Source organism: Odontesthes bonariensis, chromosome 15 (assembly GCF_027942865.1).
Source record: "Odontesthes bonariensis isolate fOdoBon6 chromosome 15, fOdoBon6.hap1, whole genome shotgun sequence".
Taxonomy (NCBI): Eukaryota; Metazoa; Chordata; class Actinopteri; order Atheriniformes; family Atherinopsidae; genus Odontesthes; species Odontesthes bonariensis.
In genome coordinates, this window is record NC_134520.1 from 3,744,480 (window position 1) to 3,760,096 (window position 15,617).

Consider the following 15,617-nt stretch of genomic DNA (forward strand, 5'->3'; position numbering starts at 1 on the left):
AGGCTACCCAAACAGACCAGTAGAGCTGACTTATATCTTATAATAACAAATGTACAATAATAAAGATTTCAGCTGCTCAGGTAGCCTGGCCTAAACGACTGCTCCCTGTGGCCTAAACGACTGCAGGGGGGCCTAAACGACTCCTCTGTTGGCCTAAACGACTGCGGCCTAAACGCCAATGGCCTAAACGACCTGCTCCCCTCATCAGTGCACTACAGCCAAACAGGGAAGAGACAGAACCAAACTTAAATTATCAACACAACACCTCACAGTGAGCAGTTTAAAAAATAAGCAAGCTAACTCAAAACTGTGTATCAAGGAGGCCCAGGCATGACCTGATTCTTGACTTGAAATGATGTGACGTTGTGGAGCTTTAGCACCATGGACTGGCAATTCCAGAGCTCAGAGCAACAGTGGATGTGACAAATATATATGCAGCATGTAATCTACAACACATCTCCAGATACTCCTATCCTGGCTTTCATGTTGCTTTACTGCTGCATATTCCTAAATATTGAGATTTCAAACACAAGGTTCACGGCTACTTCTGACATAGCTTTTAATTTTGCTTTACTGCAGGAATTTCCTATAAAGACATTTTGGAATTAAAAAATACACTGTTAAATAAACAAAACAAACAATTTGTCCTTTCTTTTCAGCTGTTGCCCATATATTCCTATGTAATACCATGTATTTTATCGAGATGTGGTTTTATGGGGTTAAATATACCAACCCAGTCTCACAGCAAAGCGTGTAATACCTACGTTGGTCCACGGGGGAAAACGTGGTATATTCACGATAAAGGCTCTAAAATTGTGACATACTTACGTTTAATGTGGCCATTCATTTACATTGGCCTCGGCACTGGTCACGTGACCGTCAAGTTTCCCCCCGGTAAAAACAAAAAGAATGGCGGACACTCCTTACATTTTCTGTGGAAAATGTAATATTTTGAGCTACCATGCACATTTACATACATTTAGATGACATTTCTGACGAGAAGTTTGCATTATATTTTCATAATCTTCTATCAGAGAATGTAGACGACCTTCCTTTTATTAGTTTCTACGAAGATTTTAGCATCTCTTTAGAAAATCGTTGCAATGCAACGATTTGCACCGTTGTTAAGGTGGTTGCTATGGACGCTGCTATCTCTGCTCGGCCACCTAGTTGCATATTATCTAATGATTTGTATTTGTTAATTATATTATTTGATGTAAACGTTTAATGAGGGGTCCCGGATAACAAACGAGAAAAATATTTAAAAAGCATATTAAAATATAGCTACGCCAAATCTGTATGCCGCATGCGCGAGCGGATCAGGCACAGTACGGCAACTCAACTAGGACAATACATATTAGCTGGGGCTCATGGTGGTTGCTATGGACGCTGCTATGGCTGCTAGGCCACCTCGTTGCATATTGTCTGATGATTTGTATTTGTTAATGATATTATTTGCTGTAAACCTTTAAAGAGGGGTCGTACATCTAATCCCGGATAACAAACGAGAAATATTTTAAAAGATCATTAAGAGATAGCTGCACCATATCTGTATAACGCATGCGCAAGCAGGTCAAGTCTATAGGCTGAGTTATACTTCTTTTAACTGCCCTTGCGCTTGCGTCTTGCGCGTATGTTAATGGCTCGAGACGTTTATACTTCATTTTGCTTTGTCGGCGCTTGCGTGTGCTGCGTGGCGATTCACCGCCAGGACAGTAGGTGGAGTAGCGGGTTTTTTCAATGACAAGCCTACTATGATGAAAGCAAATTCACCGCCAGGACCTCTTCGAGTGGATTCATGCTTCTTCTTCTTGTAAATAGCCGGTATTTTGTCAGATTTTCAACACCTTGGGGGTCTAAACGACTACTTTCTCGCCTGAAAATGTTTCAAATGTTGCTATAGTTATATATTTACAGAGTTTATAGCTTAAGGGAAATCAGCTTTTCAGGCTGGCTGATTTGGGCTCGGACAGGAGTGAAGTGCACTGTGTGTAAACGCTCTGCATACTGTCAGATCGATGAGTGCCGTTTTCAAGTAGTAGGCGGTTTCGAACACAGCCAGTGGCTTGTGCTTGCGTCTTGCGTAAAGTTTAGAAAATTGAGGTGACACACGCAAGCACGCAAGGGGGGACTTGCAACCGCGCAAGGGCTTGCGTTGCGTCTTGCGTCTTGCGTTGCGTCTTGCGTTACCGACTATAAACCAGGCTTATCAGTTTGTCGCTGTCAATAAAGTTGAAAAAAAAAAAAAGAAAAAAAAAAAGGTTAAAAGGGCCCCGCAGCTGGCTGGCTCACTCTTGTATTTTAAACAGGTAAACACCGTGTTAGGTACAATGAGTAGGCCAGAGGACGACGATGAGTTATTTCTTGCCGACATGCTTTTGGGAGAATGTGAGGTAAGAAAAATATCTTCTTTGATATGTTCCTTTCTTAAGAAATGTGGGTGCCGAGTTTTTTTACTGAATTTCTACCTGAGTTTTTGTCATCAATTCGGCAGTCGCCATTTTGGGGGTACTCGGTCAGACCGTTCAAAACATTTTGGAGTTTTATAGACTGCCAAAAAATACATTTATCAGAGGAAATGAGGCGTGTGTGGTCAGCGAAGCTAGAAGCCAGGATCGACAAAGGCAAAACTCTGGACGCCCCTAGGCGTTTGATAATTGCGCATACTCAGTGGAGTTACAGGGCACTGTAAAATTCGGATTAAGGGCTGAATTACAATAAGAATGAGTTATTAAATGGATGTATACACCTTAATCTGAAGAGAAATTGCGGATATTGTTACTCGTGGTCGGATTAAGACACCGAGATAACTTGGTTTACAGTCACACTAAACGTGATTTTAGACTAGTGAAGCACGTGGTGAATTGGACATTGCGTTCTGCGCATGCTCGAGATGGTTTTTTTTCTGCTACAACAACGGTAATACCGGCTGTGTTCGAAACCGCCTACTACTCCTACTAACTTTAACGTTTTTTAAGTTCCCGGATGCATACTAGATTCTCCTAAATGTTGGGTATGCATCATGGGATTACTACTCATACTCAAACTACACAGGATGCAACGTAACGTGACGTTGCCGATCGTTATTTCCTGTCAAAACGGCAGTTTCAAGCTAGCTACCGGCTACCATATCTATGCTAGTTACGAGGGTAGGTTCACTTCCTGTTTCAAAACAAAAGCACCAATTGTATCGTAATGGCTTTCCCTATGATAAAAGGCAACGGGTATTTTATTTTGTGAAAATAACCGGAAGTGCGTTACTCGCTGCGGCTAGCTTTAGTAGCACTATACAGCATACTGTCTGATCGAATGAGTATGCCGTTTGCAAGTATGTAGTAGGCGGTTTCGAACACAGCTACCGTCTCTTTTGACTTCCGGTTTACGGCTCTGTGAAAAAATCTCGATGCACCACACTGAGCTTATATCTGATTGGTAAACCGAGGAACCTCTGCCCCGGAAGTATTTTTCTCACTATTTTAAGGATTTCTTTTAATGATATCACAACATTTCTCAACACAAACGTGTCAAAGTTTCACTGATAATTCAACAATAAAATAGATTATTGTTGCCCTCAGAATTTTTTATTTTTTCTCCATCGATTCTGATAAATAAAGTTTTATTCGTATTTTTGGATGGCGGAAAGGCCTACACTACCCATAATCCTTGACCACCAACTATTTGTCAGACAGAGGGTGCAGATCCAATCCGATTGAACGGCACATATTTTTCTTTATTTGCTTAAATATTTTGAACATTGATTCAAGTAATGTGGGTTTCAAACTGAACATTTATTTTTACATATATGTAACATTTTTACATATATGTAACATTTGTAAGTTGAATACATAATAAATTCTCACAACCATTATGCTGCTGTGGCCCTCGTTGACAATGAGTTTGACACCCCTGGAGGCAATTTGAAGTTATTATGTAATATTAAATATGTCTCGCCAGAAATTTGTATGTATGGAACATTTTTTTTTACAGTTGCCTGTTCATACGGATGCTGCTATTGCCTGATATTAAAGTGGTGTGTTTCACGTCAAACAGAGTCAAAGTAAAGAGTCAGCGACAGGGTCTGAAACTCGGACAGAAAAGGTTGTTTGGCTTGAGGAAGACGAGGACGGCCAACCTCTCCATAAAAGACAGAGGACTGGGGAGAAACGGAAACGGGGACAAGTCACTGGTTGGTGGTCTTCAAGCTAATTGTTATTATATTTTTTTTTATACTATATATATATATATATATATATATATATATATATATATATATATATATAAAACTAAATGATTAATTACAAAATGAATCATTATACTTTCGCAGTGACATCTGGGAGCACAGAACCTTCCTGTTCTTCGACATATGGACAAGAGACGGAGACCATCCAAAACTTAGGTTACTTTTCTTCTTCTCCCTACTTGTTTTTTTTTTTTTTCTTCACTTGTTGTGCTTAGCTACATTGAACCTTACTTTACAGCAGATTTTCTCCTTTGTCTTTTAGACTCCCTTATCCAAGAAGTACAAGATCTCTTGGGATGTCCTGCTGAAGAACCCGTCTCATCACAGTGGAAGGAAAGGCAAAGTTCAACCTTGCAAAAGTGGACTATGTTAAGGCCCTTTATGGTTAACCATATGTTATCATCAGAGAGGCCTAAACAGGGATTATGCCAACACTGTGGACAAAAGCTTGCAGTAGTGACATGCAGAGATTGTTTGCCAAGACCACGTTACTGTACTGCATGTGATGTTACAACACATGAGTCTATTGCACTCCATAACAGAACATCTATGATGGAGGGTTTTTTTAGGCCATTGTCACCTTCCACATACATCAAGGAAGATGAGGGAGGAAAATTCTCCTACCATGAAAAAGGTAACCATTGTTAATAACTATATAGGCTATTTTGTAATTAAAATGTGTTAAATACAATATTAAGTTATATCACCCTGAAAGAACACCCTTATTTTCCAATTATTTATAATGTGAAATGTTCTTATTTCATTCCTAGAGTGCGTCTTACCAATCATGTATCCTCACTGTGATTGTTCTACTGGGCAAATGAGTGTTTCCCCAGGAAAGCAAGTAATTTTGATTGGAATGAATGGTAAGGATTTTCCAAAATAGTCTTTTCATACAGTATCAACTTTTTATATTCCTTGTGTTTTGGAATAACTTTTCTTTTGATATTCAGGCCGTTACAATCTGTCCCTCCCACGTGTCAGCTGCCCCTGTGGAAAGTCCTTGTCAGTGGACATGGGTGATCTGGTTGATAGTGGTTATTGGCTAGCCACAGCCAATTTTGACACTTTGTACACTGTGGATTTGTTCAGTACATACGAGGATCTCAAGATCACTGCCCCAGGAATGTCACGGCAAGCTTTTGTTAGCATGCTAGACCATCGCACAAAAGTCTTTGGTCGGGTGAGTACAAGATGTTGTTCAAGAAAACAACCAAGTTTGCTGAGGTGGTGCAGGCTTATTGGAATTGAATGCAGAATCCAGGGTCAGAGAACAGATATACCCTGTCCTCATGCCTTTTATGTTTTGCTTTTAGAGCGGCAAGATATGTGGGGATACTATGCAGAAGTCATTTCTGGAATGGACCTATGCCAAATACGAAGTGGAAAGGCTGTCTCAGGTGCAGCATTTTCAATGTCCTGCATGCACACCCTCCATGCTGGCTGTTGCAGTGGATGGAAATCGGAAACTTTACCGCTTCAAGAGCCAACCGGGGTGTGTAGAATTCTGTTCCATATAAATTCTACAGTGCTACTGTAATTGTCATTTTAATCCTTTCTATTTTTTTTTTTTTTTTTTTTAAGACCTGATGGATTTTTCGATGGTGTGTTTCTGGCCAAGGATGCCGAAGTGTCCTCCTTTGTTGACTACATCCATGGGACAACCAAACATGTAAATTTACATTTTATTTTTAAATTTTGATAAACACTTGCAGTCTACTTACAATTTTTATTTACTATGACCACAACATTGACATTTACAGCTTTATTCATACAGTTTGAGTTTATCTACATATATCTGCTTTCATCTCTTTTTAGAATCCTGCAAAAGGGACTTGTGGTACAGGTCAATGGGTGGCAGCACGAGAGTCTGCAAGCAAGTCGGCAAGCAAATTGGATGAGGAAGGTGTTGAAGTTGCGGTCTGCCGTCATGGGGTCTTGCTCAAAGGACTGAATATGTTCCGTGGTGAAATATTTGCGTACCCGTTATATCTTCAGAAACAGTTGGCGTCACCGACTGAAGTTTTTTTGCTCTGACGTAGTCTGCAAATACTGGCCATATCTGGAGAGGGTTGTCCGTTTCTGTCCAGAGCTACAAGACCTGTTGAACATGCACCCATTTCTTTCAATTATGCATGCTAAAGCACATTCATGGATGTGTGAGGTAATTATTGACAAATTGTTTTTATAATACCCCCTATAAATCCCCAGTCTTGTGTTTTTTCAAAGTGTAACAATTCATTAAATGTTTTGTAGTTGAAGTGGGGAGGACGTAACCAAGAAGGAGCAGGTACAACCATGGGAGAGGAAGTAGAACAAGTCAACAGTTTCCTTTCTCGAGCAGCCATATGTTCTAAGTTCATGGCAAAAGCAGGTAAATAATCTTTTCATCTAAATTGTGTAATTTGTTTAGTTTCTGGTTTCTTGGCCTAATGTGGTTTGTTTGTCAAGTTCGCACAGACATGCTAACGATCCAAGCAAGTGGCTGGAACAAGAGGAAGGCAGAAAACCTTGACTGGACATTGGCTAAAAGATACATCAAGGTATGGTATTGACGCTTTTTTTTTTTTTTTTTTTTTTTAATTAAAAAAAAAAATTTGTTGTTTTTGGAGAAAATGATACAATGCATTTGTTTTTGACAGACTGTACAGAGGATTGCAGACGCAACGAAGGACCTTCAAAAACTCACTACCGAGTTGTCTATACATGAAGACGCAGTCCAGCAATGGGTGTGTGATGTTCAGCAGTGGACCACAGGTAGTACGGGGAGAAGATTGTTCATTATGCTTATTTACAGAACTCTGCTGGAACTCACTAATTGTAAATGACATCAATTGAAATTGTTTTGTTTTTTCACATTTATTTATGGTTCTGACAATGTTGCTTGTACTGAATAAATTTTGCCTCCGTCACTGAACTCTGTCACAACTTTACTTGTCTTCACAAGGAGCAACTGTTCAAAATGATAGGCAGAAGACCATCGAAGGACTATATTTGAGCATCAAGCAGCGCAAGTTTCAGCTCTATCGTCAGACTGGTGAGACTATAAAGGCTATTTTTGTTTTTTAATTATTTATTACCTTGTAAATTTATAATTTCACGCAATCATTTTGTTTCATCCTTCAGTTGGCAGTAAGCGGAGGCATATACTTAGAAAAAAGATTGCTGCAGAAAAGAAAGCTTTGGATGATGCCATTGTTGACTACAACACTGTTGTGGGTGATGCTGACAAACTCCCTCCTCCTGATGAGTTCTTGGTTGAAGACAACTTCTCCTGGCCTTGGGAATGTAAGTAAGACTGAGTGTGTAAGATTGCTCATGCACAAACCTTAAAACCTTTCTATAATTGCTAACGTGTTTGATGTGATGAATTGCAGGTCACGGTGATATGTGCCAGAAAAAAAAAGTTTTTGACAAAGTAATGCTGCTGAATAGACTTGAAGAAGAAGCGGTAATTGTGGTTCGTGAAATCAAGCAGCACTGGGAGTACATGCGGAGCATGGCTGGAACGATTGAAACGCTTTCCTCCCAGCTCTCTGAAGGAATCACAGGTCAAAGTATGTATATATGCTTTTTTTTAAATATTTTTAATGATTATTTGTAATGATAAAACTAACAAGTTCTTTTAATATTTGCTATCAAATAATCTTAGGCAGTACTGCAGCATTGACAGAGAGTGGACGTGAGGGACTACTCTGCGTATTGAAACAAAGACTGTGCAAAGTTCAAGCTCAGCAGACTGCAGCACGCACAACATATCAGCGCATTCTGGGACAGCACATGGTGTCTTTAGATGAGTCTTCCTCCGGGGAAGAAAACTTGGACAGTAGCTCATCAACGGATGAAGAGTTATGACGGCCATCTTTGCGCTCTGTTCAAGTCTGGAAAACACTCTGTACCTGCAGAGCCCACACCAACCTGCTCTCCACTCCAAATGTGTGGATTTGTTATACAGTTTGTGCATACTGTATGATGTTAAAAGATGTGCATATATAAAATAAATTACTTAAATTTGCACTATCGTGACATTTTCTTCCACTATGACATTATATAAATATATATACTGTAAATATGAGATGCAGATAAACTAATATAAAATACAGTACACAATATACAGTTGCATATGTGGGAATCACACTTCTTAATCTGAGTTATGTGGAATCACAGGAGGCTGTTGCGCCTCTTTATGACATGTAACAAAAACAAATGGATCAGGTATTCAGTACAGCTTTACTGTCGGTAGGCCTGGTCCCATAACCAGCGTTCTTATACTCACTTTTCACTCACTGCCATTCATAACACTTAATATACAAATTTGCAGATGACACAGCTGTGGTGGGGATGAGAAGCAACAAGACAGGGAGGAGGTCCAAGCCCTCACATCCTGGTGTCAGAACAATCACTTGCTTCTCAACACCAAGACAAAGGAGCTTATCAAAGACTTAATAAAACACAGGTGTTGTGGAGAAATTGCTGAATTCAAAGGTCAATGGTAAGGTCAGGAGGGAAAAAGTGTTCAGGAGCCTCTGTCTTATGCTGTAATATTAACACTTTGACAAAGAGAATTGGAGACACTCACAGTACATCAGAAACCTGAGTCATTCTCACATTCTGCCCAACTCATGCTGGTGGATACTTTAAACCCCAAGATAACACCACAAATACTTTACGCCCAGAATTAGGCCAAAGAGTGTTGTTTTTTTTTCCCATGCAGGTGTTACTGTCAGCATATTGTAATCTGGAGACACTACCGTCTGTTTAGTCCAAAGTCGGTCCTCGAGGGCTGCTGTCCTGCAGGTTTTAGATGTTTCCCTACTTCAACACACATGATTCAGATTAACCATCAGATTAAACATCCACAACATGTGGACATCCCTGGTTTACGCCAATGTGAACGTCAACGGCCAGTTTTCTATTATGTCTAAGAAGGCGGCAACCGCTCTTTTCAACTCTGGCCACCACAGTGTTGAGATAGACTGGCACCTGTTGTTTCCAGTCAAAGCCAAACAATAAATACTGCCAAGGACCTCAAGGCCCACACGTGACCTCATGTAACCTAAGGATATAAAATTTCATAACAACAGGGACACAACACATGCCAGTCTGGTGATCACTGGAAGTGAAACAGATGGGAAGTTTCAGGTACATATGTTCACCTCTCAGGGGACCTGATATGGGAAGTGAACACCAGAGAAGTGTTGAAGAAGGCCCAGCAGAGACTCTTCCTACAGTGTACCCTCAGAAAAACTGGGCTCCCACAGATTCCTCACTAACTTCTACCAGTGGACCATAGAAAGTGACCTGGGCTATGGATGCATGGTGTGGTTCCCCAGCTGCACCTCAGAGGAGAGAAAGGACAGGCAGCGGGTCAATAAGAGTGCATCTAAGATCATTGGTGTCCCTCTTCCATACTTTGAACAAATCTACTCTGCCCAGCTGAGAAACAGAGCCAAAAAGATCAGGTCTGACTGTTCACCCCCTGGACAATGTCGTTTTAGCACACTCCCCTCGGGCAGGTTCAGGGAGTTCAGGCCATGAACAGAATGACATCCCCAAAGCTTTATATGTTCTGCCGAAAGCATGAGCTGGACTTGCACCTGACAATCTGCACTTTACATCCATCCCTAACCCACATCCACGTGTATTTCACTTTATTTTGTATGCTGCTCTTAACTTTATAAACTTCTATTTACTTACTTTATATGCTTGTGTGATAAAGAGAACTATTAAACAAAATTCCCTATAGTTAGATGTTTACAGAAGGGGCGTTAGTGTAAACATATTTGGATTGTCAGAATATAAAAACGTAGTCCACATAATAGTTTGGGGTGGGAAGTCAGCTGATTTACCACGCGCCAGTCTTTGCTTTTGATCGGCTACTGCCCTGGTTATCTGTGTAGGTGATTGGTTACAGATCACAGTCAGCCAATCAGAGGCCTAATAAGGCGGGTCGTGAACATATTGGCGCTAATTTACGATTGTACGCGCTCTTCACACGGCAGTATAGCTGAAGCTGGACAGGTAAGTTACAGATATTAAATGTAGTGTGAATATATTTTTATTAAATATAATTACAGTGAGCTAAGAATGTGGCAAAAATGATGTAAATTATTTTTTTTAATTGTTGTCCTAGTACTGTAACAGGAATTGCAATAATAACACAGTGCAACATTACTACTGTTTTTTCTTCTTAATACTAAGATGTAGTATACATCTTAATTTGTGCAATACTATCACTGTTTTTCTATTTCTTAATTAGTAGTATGCAACATACAACTTTGGACAGTAATGTGCATTTTTTATCAGCAATGTGCAATTTACACTAATTAACATGCAATATAAACCCTATTGATAACAACTGTCTATCCATCCTACCTCATGTAAGCAGGCTACTGTTATAGTTGATTTAATATCTATCTAGATATATTGATATAATATTGATATCTTACCTTATCTTAATTACACTGATAAGGCTGCTAAGAACATGGCTCTGGTTGCTAAAATATAAATATCGCTTCATATTCCAGGTAAAAAATGCCAAGAGGGTCAACCACAACCATCTGCACTAGCTGCAATGCAGTCATTCCTGTGGCTGCCAAGACATGCAAGTCTTGCCAGGTGGTACAGCCTAAAAGGCAAAGACTTGAAAAAAAATTAAAAATATTTGAGGCAAAAAAAGAGGACTGGCTTAAAAAACAAAGGAAGAATAGAACCACCTCACATGTCATGGATGAGGCATCCATTTTGGTATGTGTTGCATGTCTCTGTGTTTAATTCATGCTTGTGATATTTCTGTATGAGATTTTAATTTACTTTTTTGATACCTAGGTTGAAAAGTTACATGCACTGGGGTACAAGGCCATCGTTATGGTCGGCAAACCAGGCAAAAAGCCTGACACCTGGTTTGCAAATATCCTGCACCCAAAGTGGCAGCTGTCCAACCAGGCTGTGCAGTGCCTAGACAGGACGAAGGCCTTATTTGAGGTGGTAGTTAAAGGTAAGCACATGAACTGTATCACTGATACCTTTAATTGTCAACATATCAGAGTACTACAAAATCTCATGAATACTTTATGCCTGATGATCAGACAGCTATTTTCATTTTCCACACTTATGGATAAAAGACATTTATAATGGAGTCTAGGCTGTTATTTTATTATGTACCTTAATACTTATTTTAACATGGTTTTCCAACATAAAAATGGTAATAGCCCACAAGGTACAACATTTACTTTCTCATTGAGAGCTGTGAAATTTCAACACTGCTGCTTCTGATATGTTGGACAAAAAGCATCATTGTTGAGATTGAGAAGCTGAATTGGGAATGAGGTTGTGTTTTGCATATTTCAGCCTCAGTCACACCTAGACTGAGATGATGAGTCGGTTGTGTAATAATCTCACATTTTACTTACGTGCAGAAAAATCTCTTCAGGTGGAGGAATATAAAAGTACCTCTTTAGTGACAACCTGTGCTCAGAAGTATTGTGGGGCAGATTTTAGGTGATACATATACATTAAAAGTAGAAATTTGAGCAAGGGTCTTTCAAAATATATATATACATACATTATTTGTAACTGCTTATGCTTAGTGGATCTCAGGAGTTGCTGGGGCCCATCACAGCTGTCAGTGGAAGAGGACGGGGTACACCTTAGACAAGTTGCTGCTTTATTGGAGGGCTGACACATTGAGACAGACAACCATTCTACAGGCAGTTTAGAGTTACCAGTTAGCCTAAGCTGCATGTCTTTGGACTGTGACAGGAAACCAGAGTACCCGGAGAAAACAGACGCAGACATGGGGAGGACTTTCTAAATATATATTGCAGGCAATATAGGGTCTACTACTATTGAAAAATGAATTAAATTGTGTTTTGGTTTCATTGAGGTTGGACTGACCAGCAACCATCCCCCAGCCTCACCACCACCAGCCCCGCCGTCCAGCCATCCACCAGCCTAGCTGTCCAGCCATCCACCAACCCAGCTGTCCGGCCATCCACCAGCCTAGCTGTCCAGTCATCCACCAGTCCCGCTGTCCAGCCATCCACCAGCCCAGCTGTCCATCCATCCACCAGCCCAGCTGTCCGGCCATCCACCAGCTTAGCCGTCCATCCATCCACCAGCCCCGCCGTTCAGCCATCCACCAGCCCAGCTGTCCGGCCATCCACCAGCCCCGCCGTCCATCCATCCACCAGCCCCGCCGTTCAGCCATCCACCAGCCCCGCCGTTCAGCCATCCACCAGCCTAGCTGTCCAGCCATCCACCAGTCCCGCTGTCCAGCCATCCACCAGCCCAGCTGTCCATCCATCCACCAGCCCAGCTGTCCATCCATCCACCAGCCCAGCTGTCCGGCCATCCACCAGCTTAGCCGTCCATCCATCCACCAGCCCCGCCGTTCAGCCATCCACCAGCCCCGCTGTCCGGCCATCCACCAGCCCAGCTGTCCGGCCATCCACCAGCCCCGCCGTCCATCCATCCACCAGCCCCGCCGTTCAGCCATCCACCAGCCTCGCTGTCCAGCAATCCACCAGCCCCGCCATTCAGCCACCCACCAGCTCCGCCATCCGGCCATCCACCAGCACCCTCAGAGCCAGAGGTAAGCAATTAATATTTATTAATTAGTGGCTTGTTATAAGAATACTTTATAAATCCCACAAGTGGAAATTGCGAAAGTGCTTTTCATTGGTATAATCTCATACCAAAGTTATGCTGACGATACCCAGCTCCATCTGTCATTCCCACCTGATGACCACACAGTCTCAGCACAAATCTCAGACTGTCTCTCTGACAAATCAAAATGGATGAAAGCCCATCACCTCCAACTAAACCTCTCTAAAACCGAACTGCTTGTCTCTTCAGCCAAACCAACCATACACCACAGCATCTGCATTCAAACTTCCAAACCACCCAGCTGCTGGTGCAGGCCATGGTCATCTCCCACTTTGATTACAGCAATGCTCTCCTAACTGGTCTCCCAGCCTCTGCTGTGAAACCGCTGCAGATGGTCCAGAACGTGGCAGCGCGTCTGGTCTTCGAACAGCGGAAAAGAGCACACGTCACCCCTCTGTTCATTGAACTCCACTGGCTACCCTTAGCCGCCCGCATCAAATTCAAGTCACTGATGTTAGCCTACAGACTCCTTAATGGAACGGCTCCCATCTACTTGAATGCTCTTGCAAAGGCTTATGTCACAACTCGGTCACTCCAGTTGTCACAGGATTGTCGTCTAGCAGCGCCTACACCACGCTTAAGACAATCCAGACTCTTTTCATGTGTCGTTCCACGATGGTGGAATGACCTACTGAGCGCTACCAGAACAGGAGCATCCCTGAATATCTTCAAGAAACTCTTGAAGACCCAGCTCTTCAGAGAGCATCTCCTATCCTAGCACTTACCCTGTACTTCCCTACTCCATCTACTGCACTTTTATCTTTCTGTACTTCCCTCTATACCTGCACTCTATCTCTACACTGTCACCTCTGACAGAATCTGACTTGTGGTTTCCTTCTATGCAGCTTATTGTTAGCTTTGATATTAGTTGTAATGTTATATATCTTTCAATTGAAAGTCGCTTTGGATAAAAGCGTCTACTAAATGCATAAACATAAACATAAACATAATTATGGCAGTTAATGTTACTTTCTCTGATAATTTTGGTAAGGGAAAACATGTATTAAATGTAGAAAAGAAGATAACCCAGTAAGAAACCCTGTGGGAACCCATACACAATGTCATGTTAAAGTGAAAAATTACAACCCAGTTTCTTGGCATTTTTAACATTTTAGGCATTTCATCCACTTTGTCCGACTTTATTTATTTTTGGCAAGAGGGTTAATATTAACATGCAAAACATTGTAACTGTATACTTTATTTTTCTCTTTTAGAATGCAGCCATAGGATGTCTGGTGGAGAACATTATTATCCTGTCAAGAGGGTCGTAAACCACAAAAGGCTAAAGGTTTGTTTTCTCATAACATGAGGTGAAATATGTTGAAGGGGACAGATACAGGAAATCTTTCCTGTCACATGCCATCACACTATACAATAAAAACTAAGATCACTGGTCATTACTTCTCTATATGCAGTTTATAAAAAAAAAAATATATATATATATATAAATTTGTCATCTGAGCACATGTTAACTTTCTAATGGTAGATATGTTTTAATACTTTCTAGGGAAAACCAATGGAACTTGTGGAGTGGGAGCCCTGTTCTATGTGGTATGTTGGATGTCTCTTCATTTTATTTTATCATCTCAAATATTACCAAAGAAATAGAACAATTATGAGAATAATGATAATGCTAACAGTTGAAGCATCAAAACAGTGTATGTTAACTCCTGAATCAAACTTTCATAATAATGTCAGCTACAGTAATCAGGTTACTGAATCCATGTAAAATATTTCACTCAAAAATGTTCTTCTCATTGACATGTTTTGAATTTCATTCAATGCTGATGTAAGAAACAAATCTCCATCTTTCTCACAGTGGGAAGACCTGGCCCTTCGAGTGGGTAGCCAAGGAACACACAAAACAATAAACATATATATATATCACATAAATGTCTTCATTATGTTATTATGTCTTATTATGTTCACTGATTGAAATAAATGTTCAGTTGCCCCCATGTTGTTATTGTTGTTGTTATTTATGGAAAATGTAGAGACATTTTTATATTAAATAAGACTTATGTCTTATGTTTTGTAGGCTATGTATGTGAACTGCTAAAACTTATGTTGTTCCCATAAAAACAGTAAAACATGTAAGAATGCATGTTAGAATGACACAATAGAAGTCAAGCATAATTACACAGAAAATAATATTCTTGTTCCTTTTCATGAGCCTTTGTTAATATGTATTGTCCTAGTTGAGTTGCGCATGCAGCATTCAGATATGGTGTAGCTATATTTTAATGTGCTTTTTAAATATTTCTCCTTTGTTATCCGGGATTAGATGTACGACCCCTCATTAAACGTTTACAGCAAATTATATCATTAACAAATAAGACAATTTGCAATGTGCAACGAGGTGGCCTAGCAGCGATAGCAGCGTCCATAGCAACCACCTTAACAACGGTGCAAATCGTTGCATTGCAACGATTTTCTAAAGAGATGCTAAAATCTTCGTAGAAACTAACAAAAGGAAGGTCGTCTACATTCTCTGATAGAAGATTATGAAAATATAATGCAAACTTCTCGTCAGAAATGTCATCTAAATGTATGTAAATGTGGATGGTAGCTCAAAATATTACATTTTCCACAGAAAATGTAAGGAGTGTCCGCCATTCTTTTTGTTTTTACCGGGGGGAAACTTGACGGTCACGTGACCAGTGCCGAGGCCAATGTAAATGAATGGCCACATTAAAGCTGCAGTTCTGCA

General features: G+C 40.7%; 1 protein-coding gene and 1 long non-coding RNA gene across 3 annotated transcripts; both read left to right on the plus strand.

The window, feature by feature from the left end:
• The first annotated feature begins 4,082 nt into the window (after positions 1-4,082).
• Positions 4,083-4,868, plus strand: LOC142400955 (uncharacterized). The gene is made up of 3 exons (XR_012773015.1): positions 4,083-4,186; positions 4,325-4,396; positions 4,503-4,868. It is a non-coding gene; the product is annotated as an uncharacterized LOC142400955 (long non-coding RNA).
• An 800-nt stretch (positions 4,869-5,668) lies between these two features.
• LOC142400956 (uncharacterized) lies at positions 5,669-8,214 on the plus strand. 2 transcript variants are annotated; one of them, XM_075486197.1, is made up of 10 exons: positions 5,669-5,735; positions 5,825-5,912; positions 6,059-6,404; positions 6,497-6,614; positions 6,692-6,783; positions 6,883-6,997; positions 7,188-7,277; positions 7,367-7,528; positions 7,618-7,797; positions 7,893-8,214. In XM_075486197.1, exons 3-10 carry the CDS (start codon positions 6,351-6,353, stop codon positions 8,093-8,095), a joined length of 1,014 nt encoding a protein of 337 aa, XP_075342312.1. In that variant the 5' UTR covers positions 5,669-5,735; positions 5,825-5,912; positions 6,059-6,350; the 3' UTR covers positions 8,096-8,214. The 2 variants fall into 2 exon arrangements, with proteins under 2 accessions (XP_075342312.1, XP_075342313.1); XM_075486198.1 differs by lacking the exons at positions 5,669-5,735; positions 5,825-5,912; positions 6,059-6,404 and having other exon boundaries at positions 6,452-6,614; positions 7,893-8,213.
• The last annotated feature ends 7,403 nt before the right edge of the window (positions 8,215-15,617 follow it).

Excerpts from the sequence above, each read along its gene's own strand:
- LOC142400956 (XM_075486197.1), top strand. The coding sequence starts at position 6,351 with ATGCACCCATTTCTTTCAATTATGCATGCTAAAGCACATTCATGGATG. Across the intron at positions 6,998-7,187 it reads TGTTCAGCAGTGGACCACAG|GAGCAACTGTTCAAAATGAT; the intron begins GTAGTACGGGGA and ends TGTCTTCACAAG. Across the intron at positions 7,798-7,892 it reads TGAAGGAATCACAGGTCAAA|GCAGTACTGCAGCATTGACA; the intron begins GTATGTATATAT and ends AAATAATCTTAG.